Source organism: Ochotona princeps, chromosome 9 (genome assembly GCF_030435755.1).
Source record: "Ochotona princeps isolate mOchPri1 chromosome 9, mOchPri1.hap1, whole genome shotgun sequence".
In the NCBI taxonomy this organism is placed as follows: Eukaryota; Metazoa; Chordata; class Mammalia; order Lagomorpha; family Ochotonidae; genus Ochotona; species Ochotona princeps.
Genome location: NC_080840.1, coordinates 45,602,568 through 45,619,598, shown reverse-complemented (window position 1 = coordinate 45,619,598; position 17,031 = coordinate 45,602,568). Strand labels below are relative to the sequence as shown.

Below are 17,031 nucleotides of genomic sequence, written 5' to 3'. Positions count from 1 at the left end.
GCAGAGAGTCCAGCATCCTATTGTCAAGATATAGTACACAGCTTCACTGTAAGTCCATCTTTGGAAGTAGGAATGCATACAACATTGTATCCTCACATTTGGATATGTTAGTCTCCATTTCACACTACTATACATCCCCTTAAATGAAAAGTCATAATACAAAATCAACAATAGAAAGAAAAATAGAAATTTACAATGCCAGGAAGTTGAATAACATGTTACTAGATATGACAGTCTCCGTTACGCAGCTACTATACATCCCCTTAAATGAAAGCCACAAAACAAAATCAACATCAGTAAGAAAAGAGAAATTAACACCATGAAGTTAAATGACATGCCATTAAATGACTAACGTGTAGCTGAAGAAATGAAAATCAAGAACCTTCTTGCAGAAAATGATGCTACTCTGTGATCTATGAGTCATTGAATGATTTAATCAGAAGAAAGTGTTTTGAAGAGATAAAACTAACCGAAAACATCAAATCCCATGTGATATAGTTTCTGCTGACTTTTGTTGGTGAAATGTGTCTCTTCCAGACAATAAATACATGGGTTTTGTTTTTTAATCCAGTCTACTAATCTATGACGTTTGATTGAGCTTAAGCCATTTACATTCAGGGTTAATATGTATGGGTGGTACTTTGGGCCTGGCATTTTAGGAATGGGTTGTTCATTGGTTTAGTCTTCTGTTGTCATTTTACTGATATGTTCTTCACATTTACTTTTGGTTTTGTTGGGTGTTACTCCTCTCCTCTGTCAAGAGAACATCTTGAAGTATCATTTGTAGGGCAAGTTTGGAGGAGACAAATTCTTTTAACTTTTACTTACTGTGGAAGAATTTTATTTCATTTTCAAAGACAAAAGAAAGTTTTGCTGGATATGTTATCCTAGGCCGACAATTTTTTTCTTTTACAATCTGAAATATGTTACTCCATTCTCTTCTTGCCTGTAGAGTTTCCTGTGAGAGATCTCCTGTGAGTTTAATTGGCATTCCTTTATATGTCAACTGATTTTTTTCACGTGCACATTTCAGGATCTTTTCCTTATGTTCAATTGAGGAGAGCTTGATTATCATGTGTCTTGGTGAAGATTGCTTTTGATCAAGCCTGTTGGGAGTTCTATGCCCCTCCTGGATCTTGTTTCCCAATTCTGTCTCTAGATTAGGGAAATATTGCTTTATTATTTCATTAAATATATTTTAAAAACCAGTTTCTCTTTCTGCACCTTCTGGGACTCCCATAACTCTTAGATTTGGCCTCTTAATAGTGTCTTTCAATTCTTGAATCTTTTTTTTTTTTTTTTGGCCTGATGCAGCTCTGCTTCCAGCTTTTTGTTTGCTTCCCACTGGTGACAGGAAATATCTTCCAATTCTGAGATTCTTGCTTCTGCTTGCTTTATTCTATTTTTGAGACTCTCCACTGTACTCTTAATTTGCTCTACTGTGTTCTTCATTTCTGATATATCAGCCTTGATTTGCTTTATTGCTGCTATTGCTTGTGTAAAATATTCCTTAAATTCTTGGAACTCTTGTATGTGCTTCTCATTGTTGATCAGAAGCTTTAAAATGAGTTTTCTGAATTCTGTGTCCCCTGTTTTCTCAATGTCTTCCTCAGTTAACTCTGAGGTTGACATAGGGTTTTGCTCCTTTGCAGGGAAGTTTTCAGTAATACTCATTGTGCCTTTGTCTCTTCTTTTGCTCTTGGTCATTGTGCTTCTGGTCAGCAGAGTCTTCTCCTTGGGGCAGGTTTCTAAGCTGTGTCACCCACAGGTCTACAATTGGTTTCACTTACTGCAGTTAGTACACAGCTTTTTGCTTGCAGCCAATTGTGCCACTCCCTCCAGCGAGTTCCAGGTCTGGGTTTTTATGTCAGATTTCCACCAAGAACTCCATAGCTCCAACTCCTGGCTCACCAATCTCTACCTCCTGTGATACTATGCTGAAGCTGCATCGTTGTCTCTGCAACCTTTCTCCCACTTCTGGTTGGAGCAGGTCCCAAGATGAGGGAGACACCAGGTGTCCTATCTAGCTAGGTTGTTGGTGGTGCTGATCTTGCTGGAACCTGTTGGACGTTAGGTCTGGGTGCCACACGGACCTGTTTTGACCCATACGATGCCACAGTCAGTATTATTTTCCTGTAGGACGAGTGCAGTCCATGGAACTCAGTGAGTTTTCATGAGTTCAGCACATGCACAGTTCATTGTTGTCCCTGCAGTCCTAAGGCTTTTGCCACAGTGTACAAAATGGTGCCTGACGTACCAGTACTAGAGTTCTTGATCTGCTGGCTGTCAAGTCTGAGGGCTACCCAGACCTGTCCTGGATGGAACCTGTAGGATGCCACGTTGTTGCAGTTCACTGAGTCAGAAATGAGTTCACTCCCAGCTCAGCGTATGCTCAGTCCGTTCCCTTGCCTTTGCCTCCTTACACAAAATGGTGCCCAATTCAGCTCTAGGGGGCTGACTGGGCTGTGAAATCCACCCTGTTCTTGCACTGACCATCTGGAATCTGCTACTCTGTCTCTGCTCCTGTTCAAATCAAATGGACCAACAGGATGGACAGTTCTTCTTTGTCTGGGTTCACCTCCCAAACTGCCAGTGAAAGTCCCTTCCCACCTGGTTGCTGATGGAGTTCTGGCTGCTGGTGGAGTTCAGATCATCATTAGCTGAATAACACTGGAGTATCAGTCACTACAACACCACATCATTGTGTCCACTGTTTTTCTGTGTCTGTCAGTCTTCAGGGAGCCCTCTGCTGTTGTTCTGTCCTCTCCTATTTCCTGGAATTGTCTTCTCTGCTTCATCCTGATTAAATGCTTCTCTGTACATTTAAACGTATCCTTACCCTATTCCACCATCTTGATTACTCCACATTTCCATCTTCAAAAGCATATAATGTAACCTCAGAAAGATTTAGAACTATACTTGAGTGTCAGCTATTTTATCTTTACCATAATTGGTTTTTTTTCTTTTGCTTCATGAAGACCTGTCTAAAGTATGAACAGACCACAGAGCATGACAAAAACTGAAATTTATTTACATTAGGTATTCAAGCTTGTTCCAGTGCAGCCTCCCTTTGACTAAACCTGAATTAGTAACGTGATGTGTAGGCTTGATTCATGACAGCTGTGTGATATCTTCGGCAAACGCAGGGGGCTGTCTCAACTGAGGCTGTCCTTTACCTCAGAGCATTAATTTGACTTGCGAATTTTGGAACACAGCTTATTTAACTCAATTGATAATATTCACTATTGATTTTACTGAAAGCAATCAGAATGATGTGCCGAGTTCTTTGTTCACTGTTTGTCAATAAAAGCTACACATAAATGTTCTAACAGTTTACATAGCTGGTAGCTTTAGGTGTGCTTTAACTTCTCCGGCTTAAGTTTCCACATTTAGTGTGTTTCTGTTCCGGAGAATGGAGTGTTGGACTCAGGTTGCATATCTCCTGAGGCCTAGAGCAAGTTCTTTCTCCATACTTTAGAAGGTGTAGTCCTTCTATTCTTTACAAACAGGAGACTGAGAGGCAATGGAGGTGGTAGTGTTTGCAAGTAAGCCCAGTTTATCATGCCAGGACTTTTGATAACTCTAGACCTTTCTTTTGAGGGCACTTGCCCTTTCACCCTGCTGCAATGGAATTCCACAGGTCAAGGCTTCAGCTGCTTGTTTATAGTTTACACTGTGTACCTAGAGCTGATTCAGTGCCTGGCACATAGCTGGTATTGGAGAGAGAGAGAGAGAGAGAGAGAGAGAGAGAGAGAGAGAGAAAGAATGAATAACAAATTTTACCAACTGAAGTAGAATTTAGATATCCTCACAGATGATGCTATGCATCATATTCATCAAGAGATTCCTCAGGGGTTTCCTTGCTGTCTAACAATAATGTTGACACCTGTATTAAGCATCGGAGTTCCTTCCCACTAAAGTAGAAGCAATGTACTAAGGGTGTGCTAGATGCCATTTGCGGGCATGTGGCAACAGCAAGAAGTGACTTCCTCAGAAGGAAAGGTAGAAACCATGTGTAGCAAAAATAATAATAATAAAAAAAGAATATTCAAGCGCATGCTTTTCTGGATGTGTTTGTACTTTCTGGACTTCTGTGGTACAGGAGAAGGGTTATAAAAATAAAGGTATAGGAAAGATAGAACTTGAGATAAACAATGCCTAAGCTACATTAGAAATATGAGGTGTTCTGACATAGACTGAGGAACATAAAAGCTATGGAATTTTCCTGATTCTGTGAATGTATTTTTCCTTTACAAATTTGAGAATATTTTAATTGTGGCATAATGATAAGCTTGGAGGTGATTACAAAGACAGTACTGAGAGGTCTCCCACACTCTGTCCCTTCAACGTTTCTTTATTTTCCCTTATATGTTTAGGAGGTGACTCTGTGGGCTCACATTGCTTGGATGGCTGGTTTCCCTGTGATTGGCTGCTGTATTGACTTGCCACCAACAGCTTCAAGTTTTTATGTGTCAGATAAAAGAAAGGGTAATACTGATTTATAAAATAAAACAATATATATGTATGTGTATGTATATATGTATTGCACAAACCCTGGAAAACCCAAATACATTCTGAGTAAATTTGTGTACCCTCAAACAATGATTGATATTAATAACTATGATCATAATCTCTTGCACAAAAATATTGATGGTTTCTGAGGAGACAACAAGGATGTCAGGAATCTGTAGTTTATAACCAAATTGGAAACAAGTCAAACTTCCATCAATAGGGAATGAGTTAAGTAAATTATATTATATATATTCGGTTGAAGACTAAGCAAATAAGATGCTGGACTCTATGTTTGGTATACGCTTGCAATAGGGAAATCTCAACTGAACTTGAGCTGTGGTTATACAACAAGGTGGAGGAATTCACCATGGTGGGAGGGTTTGGGGAGGGGTGGGGAGAACCCAAGTATCTATGTAACTGTGTCACATAATACAATGTAATTACTGAAGTTAAATAATAAATAATTTTAAAAAAAAAGACTAAGCAAATAGTAAAAGCAATAAGATATGTAAGTTCATGAGTCTAAAAAAATCATGGGAAAAACTAGCCATGTATTTCAACAGTCTTCTACACTAAAATCAACTTACATTCTAATTTATTTTTTCCTTGAATTTTTTGGGGGAGGAGGAAGAGACCTTGTGAGCGTTAATATGTGTGTATGGATGTTTGTGTCTATAAACCATGAGAATAAGCTTTTTAACTATTGCCCTCCACACCCATAAAGTCTTTAATATAACCTCATATCTGTGTACATGTTTATGTGTCAGTTACCTACCTACATGTTGTCAGTTTCATGGTCGCCTTTTGATTTTCCTTCTTGATCTCAGAACGGCACTGAAGCAGTTCACTCATCTTTTTTAAAAATGCATTCTACTCTTGCTTGCTGTGTTATGATATGGCCTGAGTTTTTCTTTTGCCTCTCCTTATTAATTCTTCTCCTCCCCTTCTATGAGTACAATGCCCTATGGCTTGGTGTTGAATTCTGTTCCTTTCTCTCTATATGATCACATAGGATCTTTTGGCTTTAAATTCCAACCAGATGCTGATGAATTGAGATTTATATCTTCACCCTAAACATTGTCCTTCACTTGAGACTCACATTCAATTGTCAATCCCACATAGACCCTATAATTTCTAACAGGTCTCACAAACTGCAAATGTCTGAAATAGTTTTCTGATCTGTTGCTTGGGAAAACCTCTCTTCCTGCTCACAAGCTATTCTGTATGACTTGGTTCCTAGCTACCTTGTAATGTTTTAATCTTACCCATTTTCCCCCGTATTCACTGCTCCAATCAAAGATACCATGTTTCTGGTTATTAGACATACAAAGTTTACATTTGAAATGAAATGTATTACTTGCATGATTGAAAAATGATTAAGCATATTTTAAGTATAAAGCATTTTGTAATCATTTGATGCTTAAGAGAAGCTGTATTTCACTTTCTTGATTATCTTAGGTGCATAATATATTGAATAATATATTGTGATCTAAGTAACATGTCTATAATTTTGGAAAACACTAACAACAAAAGGGCGAGAACTCAATTCTCCTTTCCTTGAACTTAATCAATGGATTTCTCTGGCACTTAAATTAATTTCTTCTCCTAAAGATAGCAAGATCAAATCATTAGTTTGATGTTTGATGAATAACTTGTGCTAGTTTTCTTTAAATTATGTTTTATACTTGTAAGGCATATGTTCATCATAAACAAGATTTGCTTGTTTTTATAAATATACTAAACTTGTAATACTAGCTGCTGGCTCCAGTTCTGAATTTTGAGTCAACATATGTTTGAGAGACCTTCAACTTATCAAGTATTGCAGGCTTCTGATTGTTTTGGAAGATCTTCTGGTACCTGTGGACTTAGTTCAAGGCTAGTTATACCACTATCCTACCCCCACTTTTTTTTTTTGGTATTGGATAAACAAATGGTCAATTGTTTGATTTCGTCACCCAAGTTCAAATTATTGGATCAGGGTCTTATGTATATAAAAACCTCTAGCTTCATTCTCTCCAGAGAATCTTGCCTTTTAAATCACAGATTCCCCTCTCAAGATTTTTACAGATTTGCAATATGCTTCCCATGACTTTGATCTGGGGGATAATCCTAACGGTGTGCTCCTATTTGTGGCTTATCCTTGGATTAAGGAGAAGGTGAGAAAAGATTACCTTTAAATTGTCTTTTAGTTTATTCACTTAATATTCCTTTGCTTTCATCATATGATAGATTTGGTTTCCCATACATGTATACTTATATACATTTGCATTTCTTTTTCCTTTAAAGTTAACAATTTAAATAAAAGTAATATATTTTTGACTACATGTAACAGAATATGTGTTGGTTTTCCTTTTCAAAATTTACATATGCTAGCAATAATATATGAGTGTGCACTTTTGTTCACTACATAACTGATATAAATTTTTAGGAATCCTGTGTGTGTTTAATGTGTCTGTATGCAAAAGAAGCTCAAATTAGGGATGCTCCAGTTGGCATGTAAGAAAGTACAGTGAAAATAGTTTTTTTCAATCATGTGGACTATATAGCTGCTCTGACTAAATAAGTGCTCCTTTTTAAATTGGCTTTTGGTTCTTGGGTTTTCTACAGATACAGGCTGAACTTGATGAAAAGCCTGTAGTCCAAGCTTGTCAGTCTACTACTATTCCCTTACTGAGTATGGTAAATTGTGAAAATTTGCTAACAATATGTACCACCACTTTGGTTGGTATCTGTCACTCATTTACAATTTGTTCAAGAATGCAAGAACTACAAAGAGGGTCAGAGCCAGAGCCAATGTTTACTTAACTTTAGAATTGCACAAAAAATATTTGGGGGAGAGGCCTGAAGATATTCTCTGTTATGTCAGTCTTAAAAACAGAGCATAATTCTGAGCCATTGTGAAGCTATGCAGATTGCTATTTGCATCTGTCATTTGCAAGTTTTTTCTTTGTATTTTCAGGTATTTTGATTTTAATGTGTTTTAGCTATTTTAATTAATTCTTCATCATTTGTCAAGCATGTAATTATACCATTCTTATTCTATCAAGGGAGACAGAATCTATACTGAATTTTTTTCTATTTTCCGGTTTAAAAAATTATATTTATTTGAAAGTTAGAGAGATGGGATGAGAGGAGACATAAATTCTCCCATGTGATAGCTTACTTTTTAATGTTAAAAGCAACCATAGCTAGGTCATACTGAAATCAGAAGCCAGGAATTCAACAGGAGTCTCCCACATAGGTACAAGGGACACACATACCTGAATCATCAAATGCTGCTTCCCAAGTTACCCAGGAGGAAGGAGGGCTTGTGATTCTGCTGGGCTTTGAACCCCAGCCACTCTAATTTATGAGGCAGTTGTTCCAAGCAGCATCTTAAGAGCTGTGTCAAACACCCACCCTCAGGTCTACAGTTTCTAACAAAATATTTAAAATAGCATGGAAGAGCATGAATTACAACTGATGATCCTTTCAAGGTTCTCTTAACCCCATTTTATAATAAACTAACCTCAACTGACACTCTCTTCCTCCTCAACGGTCATTACAGAATAATATCTTTAAATAATTAATACTTTGAAAACAATAGTTCCACATTCCTTTCTGATATTCTGTGGTCTACATTTTTAAAAATTTGATTTTGTTTTATGACATAGTTTCATAGGCTCTGGGATTCTCCCCTCCCCCCATCCCCTCCCCTCATGGTGGATTCCTCCACCTTGTTGCAGTATTACAGTTCAAATTCAGTCATGGTTCTTTCATTGCAAGCATCTACCATAGAGTCCAGCATCTTATTCTCCAAATAAATTCAACAGTTTTCTTGGGAGACCATCCCTGCTCTGAAAGTAGAGCTGGCAGAATATCATCCTGTCAAACGAAAAGCCATAACATAACTACAACAACAATTCACAACATTATGGAGTTAATTGACATGGTATTGAGTGACCAATATGTTAGAAAATACAAGTTCTTAACCACATCCTGTGACTACTTCATTGACATTTCAATTTTAGTTTATATACAGTCAGCTGCTATACGCCTTAAAATGGCTATAGGGTACTATTAAGATGTCTCATGTATATTTTCATTTTTATATTTAGCTGTTTATAGTATTGAAGCATAATTTTTACTGAACTTGGCAAATTTTAGGATAGTCCAATCTGGCTTATAACTCTAACTAGGCATATGTTAACAATTGAGGCGCAAAACAGTTTTAGGAGGGGTATGCGGAGAAATCTTTTATACCTTAGTGAGGAGTAACTAATTTTTGTGTCCTACATAGTAGGGTATATGTGAGTCCAAGCTGGTTCTAAGCTTTCCTTATTGATCTCTGTCTATCTAATCTAATTTTAATTTTTGGGGGTGGGGCACCAGATCGACCCTGCTGGTCATTGCAAGAGAGGGTGGGCATCCAAGGTTAGAACTAAGTAAGTACCAGAGAAAGCTCCTCTCCCAAGTTCAGAAGGAAGTTAACTATTCTGCTTCTGTTCCTGAGGTGTGGTCTACATTTTAAAAAAAATTTTTAAGTGATATAATTTGGTCTATTCAGGCAAGTGATGCTTAGAAACAATATAATCATATACTATTTTCACATTTGAACGCAGTTTCCTTGCTATATTCCACATCTGCATAAATCTTGTTGTTTTGCTCATTCTTTTGCTCCTGTCATTGGAAACAGTAACTAGCAAATAGTAGACATTCAATATTGCATGTTGACATATGCGTGATGGATGAGTGGATGAGTTTAGTGACCATCTTCACCCATGTATCATATTACAAGGATGATATAATGCATTATTTCAGTGAAAGATTAGAACTGCATCTTAAAAGAAGTAATATCTAGAAAGAATAAGATTTTGGAGATTGAAGTAAGTGCTAAACTGCCACTGGCATAATGAAAAAAAAAGCCAAACATGTAAGCTGTTATAAATTTGTGTCTTCAGGCAAAAAGGTGAACCACCTCTGGTGAAAGGATGGATTCCATACCTGGGCTGTGCTCTGCAATTTGGAGTGAATCCTCTTGAATTTCTCAGAGCAAATGAGAGGAAACATGGTCAAGTTTTCACCTGCAAACTAATGGGGAAATATGTTCACTTCATTACAAATTCCTTATCATACCAAAAGGTGTTATGCCATGGAAAATATTTTGATTGGAAAAAATTCCACTTTGCTACTTCTACAAAGGTAATCATGTGTGCCTTGCATTGGCAATTTGTTTATTTGTTTGCTGCCTTTTCCTTGTCAGCCAACTTGTGAATTTTTATTTTTACTTAACAATAAAGGTTAGAAGAGAGGGTTATCCACGTGTGGAGATTATTAGAAACATAATAAACAGAAGTTGTCATAGTGTCTTAGTACTAATAACTTTAAAAATACCAAATAGATTCATCACTTGTTTAAGCCATATGGCAATGTATGACTAAGAGAGATACAAATTCGTGTCATAACAAAACACATAGTGTGAAGTGTGGAAAATTTGCTCAATGACTATTTAACCCCACTCCTGCCACACAATTGTTCAGTCTGGTAATGAGTTTGGATAGTCTAGCATCATTTAGATGCAATCTAAGAAGTTGTGCCGTGGAGACACTATTAGTACTTATTAAACTTCTGCAGAAATATATTTGACATGGTCTTGGCAGCAACCTAGTTTAAAGTCTGGTGAATGTACATTTACAGAGAACTGAAAACAGAACTAATGACTAAAACCTGACCTTGGGTTATTTCAGACACGAGTGCAGCAGCATAAGAAATGAGAGCAGAGTGGTCAAGGGCAACTTCACTAAGGAGCTAGGATTTAAATTTGGTTTTCAATGAAGAAAATGACTTTGCACATGTCACTTTTTTCTTTTTAGGAAGCGGAGAATTAGGAATGCCGCTGAAGTGTTATCAGTCATTTTTGTTTTATTTTTCTTTCAGGTATTTGGGCATGGAAGCATTGACCCAAGTGATGGAAATACCACAGAAAACATAAACAGCACTTTCAACAAAACTCTGACGGGTGATGCCTTGGTCTCCCTCACAGATACCATGATGGAAAACCTCCAACTCAGCATGAAGCCCCAGGGCCTTCAGGAGCACAGGAGCACGGCCTGGGTGACAGAAGGGATGTACGCCTTCTGCTACAGGGTCATGTTTGAGGCTGGGTACTTAACCCTCTTTGGCAGAAAGCTTACCAAACAAGATTCAGAAAGAGCATTTATTCTGAACATCCTTGAAGACTTCAAGGAATTTGACAAAGTGTTTCCAGCCCTGGTAGCAGGACTCCCCATTCACATATTCAAGACAGCTCACAATGCCCGGGAGAAGCTGGCAGAGGGCTTGAAACATGAGAACCTCCAAACCAGAAACCATGTCTCAGAACTGGTCCGCCTGCGCATGTTTCTGAATGACACGGTCTCCTGCTTTGACGCTGCCGAGAAGGCCAAGACACACCTGGCTCTGCTGTGGGCCGCGGAAGCAAACACCATCCCAGCCACTTTCTGGAGCTTATTTCAAATGATGAGGTGACTAATGATTTAGCCTCTTATTTATTTTGGCAGAAGGCAGAAATTTAACCATTTTAACAGACTTCTTTTTTATTTTTTTATTTTTTAAAAAGATTTATTTATTTTATTACAAAGTCAGATATACAGAGAGGAGGAGACACAGAGAGGAAGATCTTCCATCTGATGATTCACTCCCCAAGTGAGCCGCAACGGCCGGTGCTGCGCCGATCCAAAGCCGGGAACCTGGAACCTCTTCCGGGTCTCCCATGCGGGTGCAGGGTCCCAAAGGTTTGGGCCGTCCTCGACTGCTTTCCCAGGCCACATGCAGGGAGCTGGATGGGAAGTGGAGTTGCCGGGAATAGAACCGGCGCCCATATGGGATTGCGGTGCGCTCAACGCGAGGACTTTAGGCGCTAGGCCACGGCGCTGGGCCCCAGACTTCTTTTTAAAAAAAGAATTTTTTTTTTAAAGATTTATTTATTTTATTACAAAGTCAGATATACAGAGAGGAGAGACAGAGAGGAAGATCTTCCATCTGATGATTCACTCCCCAAGTGAGTCGCAACGGGCCGATGCGCGCCGATCCGAAGCCGGGAACCTGGAACCTCTTCCAGGTCTCCCACGTGGGTGCAGGGTCCCAATGCATTGGGCCGTCCTCAACTGCTTTCCCAGGCCACAAGCAGGGAGCTGGATGGGAAGTGGAGTGCCGGGATTAGAACTGGCGCCCATATGGGATCCCAGGACATTCAAGGCGAGGACTTCAGCCACTAGGCTACGCCGCTGGGCCCAGATTTATTTATTTTCATTTGTAAGTCAGATATACAAAGAGGAGAGATAGAGAGGAAGATCTTCCATCCTATGATTCATTCCCCAAGCAGCAGCAATGACTGGAGCTGTGCCGATCCGAAGCCAGGAAGCCCAGAGCCTCTTCCGGATCTCCCATGCGGGTGCAGGTCCCAAGGCTTTGGACCTTCCTTGACTGCTTTTCCAGGCCACAAGCAGGGAGCTGTATGGGAAGTGGGGCTGCCGGAATTAAAACAGGTATTCATATGGGATCCCATCTCATGCAAGGTGACGACTTTAGCTGCTAGGCTACCATTCTGGGCCCAGACTCTAATGTCATGAATTAAAAATGTAACATGCTTGTTAAGTGTTGAACTAGTATCAGCTTATTGAAAACGTAAAACATCAGCAGTTATGGCCTATAGGCACTTTCATTGAATCAGAGTCACGGAGAAAGGGAAGCTACTTAGATGTACTGATATCAGTTCAACTGAGGACATTTGGCCCACATACCTTTCTTGGAATCCCGCGCTATTCCTCTATAACTCCAGTGTTTCTCATGATGCCAAGTTAGGTCTGTAAATGCAGCCTTCCTCATCACAGCCATACATTTAAATGATTCCTCAGTTACATGCCACGATAGGTATGGTGCCTGCCTTCATTCATTTGTATATTCAAAGATTGCTTCTTCACTCAATTAGCAATTACTAATCTTATTGTTTACTTGACCATCTATGAAAGTGCTGGACCTATCACTGTGATTCATAAGGTGATTAGCCACATATTGCTTTTTAAAGTTGGAACTAAAATACCTTGTATGTAGCATTCATCTTACATCAGATTCCTTTCTAAAGTGTGAAATTTGACATGCGAAGGATGTATTAGATAATTCCACCTAAACTGGTTATTTACTACCATATAAACGCAAGAGTGCCAGTACATAAATAGGACATGACAAATTTCCTTTTATGGCTGCTTATTTATGTCTGATTATTTGTGCAGCAAAGTCTAAGGCAATACGTTTCGCTAATATCCATGGACAAAAAATTATTGTGGGTTAGAAATAGACTGGAATGTCCCTTTTGCACTTTTTCTGTGATTCTGATCATTTAGTTTAGTAGGGGGGAAATTCTTAGTATCTTTCAGGGTAGAAAAATTTATTTTCTGCACATCTTTTTTTGTAAACTTTAATAGGAGCCCTGAAGCAATGAAAGCAGCTTCTGAAGAAGTAAGCCAAGCATTAGAGAATGCTGGTCAAAAGATCAGCTTTGATGGCAAACCTATTCGTTTGAACCCTATCCAACTGAATGACCTGCCAGTATTAGGTGAGCTTGTTATGCTGCATTTCCTTCACTGAGTTCTATTAACAATCATTGTCAAACATGCTATTTCTTTTCTTAACTCTAGATATTACGATAGATGTTTTGCATGAGTCATTTTGTTTAAAGCTTAGAACAATTCCTACAAGTAAGGGTTTTAATCGTTTCCATCTTTCAAGTGTGAACACTGGCACTTAGAAATTAAGCTACCACCTGGGATTAGATAGTGGAACTGATTACTGATTGCTGTGGGACGCCTGATGCTGTGCCGTCAACTCCCACAGTGCAGGCAGTCACCCTCATTACTCCTCTCTGCACTAAGCTTATGGTAAATGGAAACATATTATCTGTGTCACCAGCAAAGTGTAGTCAACTGCACACACTGGGTGAAATGACGGAAGGTCATTTGGCTTTCCTCCTCCTCCCTGTTCTGTATTTTATAGACTTACATAAGTACTATGCATTTAAAAAAGAGTTTTCTTACCATTTTTCTTATTTTTCTCATAAGGAAAGAAGCTTTATATACTTATAAGTGCACTGTGGCATAGGAGAAATGGTGGAATTTAGGATACAGGGTACTTAGGGTCCATGTTGGGTTTTACTTAATATGGGAGACCTCAAACATGTTGCTTCTTGTTTGGGACTGTCTTTTTTTTTTTTTTTTTGCGAGATGTAGAGCTAACATTCCGTGATTTTTACACACAATTCCATGATAAGGGGTAGAAGGTAAGATAATAGGCTGGACCATTCATAAGATCTCTATTTTATTTTTGAAGAATGTCAACTTATTTTAGATATTTTTATTTACTTGAAAGGCAGAGCAACAGAGAGAGACAGAGATAGGGAGAGAGATGATAGAGATAAATTTAGGTAGAGATAATCTTCCTTTTACTGGTTCATTCCCTTAATGAACACATCAGGCAGAGCTGGACCAGGCTGAAGGCTGATGGCCAGCATTCAGTCCACACCTGCTAGGTGGGTGGCAGGGATTCGGTTCTGAGTCAGCACCTGCCACCTCCAGGATGGAAGCGGGAATTGCGACTGGAGACAGGACTTGAACTCAGGCACTTCAAAATAGAAGCAAATGTCCCACATGGTACCTTAACCTGCTGCACCAGAGCACCAACCCAGATGTCTCCTATGTTAGTTAACCTTGGGCTGTTCTTTTTGTTGCTCTAGGTCCATAACAGGAAATAGGGCATTACCATTTAAGATCAGATAATACATGAATTAAGTAGATTCTTGTAGATAGGACTTGATCTGCATTAATTGCTTGTGAAAACATTTCTAAGTGTTTTTTTCAGAATATTGCCTCATTCATAAGAGAAACATTGGTTTTTTTCTATTTTATAAGATGTTTAATGCCTTATAGAAACAAAACAATTTTTCCTCTAAAATAATGGAAGCCTAGTTCTCATTTATAACCAAGATTGCATCATCTTTAAAGAGTTATTTTTTGTAAGAGTTACGTAAAATCAGAAATCGGAGTTACAGAGAAGGAGAGGCAAAGAAAGAGAAGGAGAGATTTTCCACCCACTGGAATATCACTACCCAAATGGCAACAGTGGCCAGATCTGGGCTGGTCCTAAGCCAAGAGCTTCTTCCAGGTTTCCCATGTGGGTGCCGGGTACCAAGGCTTTAGGCCACTCTGCTGCTTTCCCACACCATTAGCATAGCGTTGGATCAGAACTGAAACAGCTGGTATTTATACTGGCACTCATTTGGGATGCTGCTGTTATGAGTGAAGGATTAGTGTGCTATACTGCTGTGCCAGCCACTCCAAAATTGTATCTTAGTCAAATATTAACTTTAATCATTTGGTTAAAACACACATTTGGATAGAAATGAATGATAAGAACAGAGTGGCAATAGAAACAAGCTTGGAGAATCTATATCTGATCCACTTGCCAAAATCTGCTCATATTTGCATTCAAACTTTCTCTTTCATGGCCTTAAATACTATTTAAGTTCTTCCTTTCTTTTCTGCCTCCTTTCCCCACTTCTATGTATCTTACTATTTTCTTTCTGTGTTTGGAAACATCTAGACAGCATCATCAAAGAGTCCCTGAGGCTTTCCAGTGCCTCCCTGAACATTCGGACAGCTAAAGAAGATTTCACTTTGCACCTTGAGGATGGTTCCTACAACATCCGCAAAGATGACATCATAGCACTTTATCCACAATTAATGCACTTAGATCCAGACATCTACCCAGACCCTTTGGTAAGTGGTTGCTCATCAAAGTTCTATATCCAAGTAATGCCTACCCTAATATGAAGACCACATTTACAATTATAGATTTAATTTGCTCGTTTTAGCAATTGAAAGTGTCTCCCTGATTATTTCACTTACTCATGCTTTGAAACACTTGGCTCTTGGCCTCAGCTTTCATATTTTATTTTTTATTTATTTATTTTGTGGGTTGTAGAAAGAATGCTGGTTCATTTTTCAAATTCCCTGTTGACTATCAGCTAAGACAGCATGGTACTGCAATGCAATCGGGGTCTTGCACCTGAGTGGCAAGAACTTCATTGTTTGAGCCATCACTGTTGCCTTCTGGTGTCTGCAGTCAGGAGCCAGAGCCAAGAACTGAACCGAGGAACTCTGACATACGATGTGGCTATCTTAACTGCTAGGCTAACAGCTTGCTCCATATGGTTTGAAGTTTTCATTAGTTTTTAGTTCTGATATCTGCTCTCACACTGTTTCCCCTAGATTATTTTTGATATTAATTTTCTGTTTCCTTAAAAAATCTGTTTCAAAGTTTAAGAAATCAAAGGCTAATGTATTGATCAGTCTGATTTGTCATTGGAACCCTTATTTCTAGCGCTATCTGACTGAAGGACTAGGCACTCAGACGTGGTAGGCAGCATTGTGAAGCTTCTCTCCCTGTTTCATACATTCCTATTAGCTTTTGTCCTCTATTACTCTGCTTCACCATGAAGTAGTTGCTAAATTTCAAATGGAGTGAGTTAAAAACAGTAACTTACTTTTTGGAGTTGTCAGGTGGAGAAAAAAATTCCTTTCAACATAACTCACAGGCTTTTATTTTTGTATCTTTTGCAGACTTTTAAATATGATCGATATCTTGACGAAAACAGGACGACAAAGACCACCTTTTACAGTAAAGGGCATAAGTTAAAATATTACTACATGCCCTTTGGATCGGGAGCTACCATATGCCCTGGAAGACTGTTTGCTGTCCAAGAAATCAAGCAATTTTTGATTCTGATGCTTTCCTATTTTGAATTGGAGTTCGTAGAGAGTCACGTTAATTGCCCTCCTTTGGACCAGTCCCGTGCAGGCTTGGGTATTTTACCACCATTAAATGACATTGAATTTAAATATAAATTCAAACAGTTGTGAATATTTAGCTGGAAAAAAGAGAAAACTCAGTGGTATTACAGAATGGCAGAGTCCTGGCACTACAATGCGCTTTTGGACAAATACCTTACATGGTGGTGGCTGTGAGCCCTCGGGGCTCATTCTGTTGAACGCTTGCACGCGAACCTTGACATTCTGGTGACAGTTTCCAGTTACCATCTGACATAGTGGTGGAAAGAACTACTTTCAGGAGTGTAATAATTTGCTTTTGTTTATGTAATATCTAAGCCAATGAATATTCTTATGGCCAGAGACTGAACTTGGTTATTTTTAAAGGAAAATGCCTTCTTTCTCAAAATGAAGAATTCCAATTGACAGGTTTTTTTCCCTTAAGGAAATGGCTTTATTTTCATAAAAATTGCCCCTTAATTATGAGAGGCTCAAGTTCACGTTTTAGTGAAACTGATTGTTTGTTTGTTTGTTTGTTTGTTACTTGATGTAGGAGTTCTTCAGGTGTGGGCGTTTATAAGTATTGTGAAGGATATTCTAATGATTGTATCATGTCTTAGTAGGAAGGAATTCTTTTTAAGCTTTAAATATATCCAGTATT

General features: G+C 38.7%; 1 protein-coding gene across 1 annotated transcript; it reads left to right on the top strand.

The window, feature by feature from the left end:
- Positions 1-6,588: 6,588 nt before the first annotated feature.
- On the top strand, positions 6,589-16,463 carry LOC101535440 (cytochrome P450 7A1). Its single transcript, XM_004580783.4, has 6 exons — positions 6,589-6,668; positions 9,453-9,693; positions 10,429-11,015; positions 12,975-13,105; positions 15,145-15,320; positions 16,164-16,463. The coding sequence occupies exons 1-6, from the start codon at positions 6,589-6,591 to the stop codon at positions 16,461-16,463; spliced, it is 1,515 nt and encodes a 504-aa protein (XP_004580840.2).
- Positions 16,464-17,031: the final 568 nt, after the last annotated feature.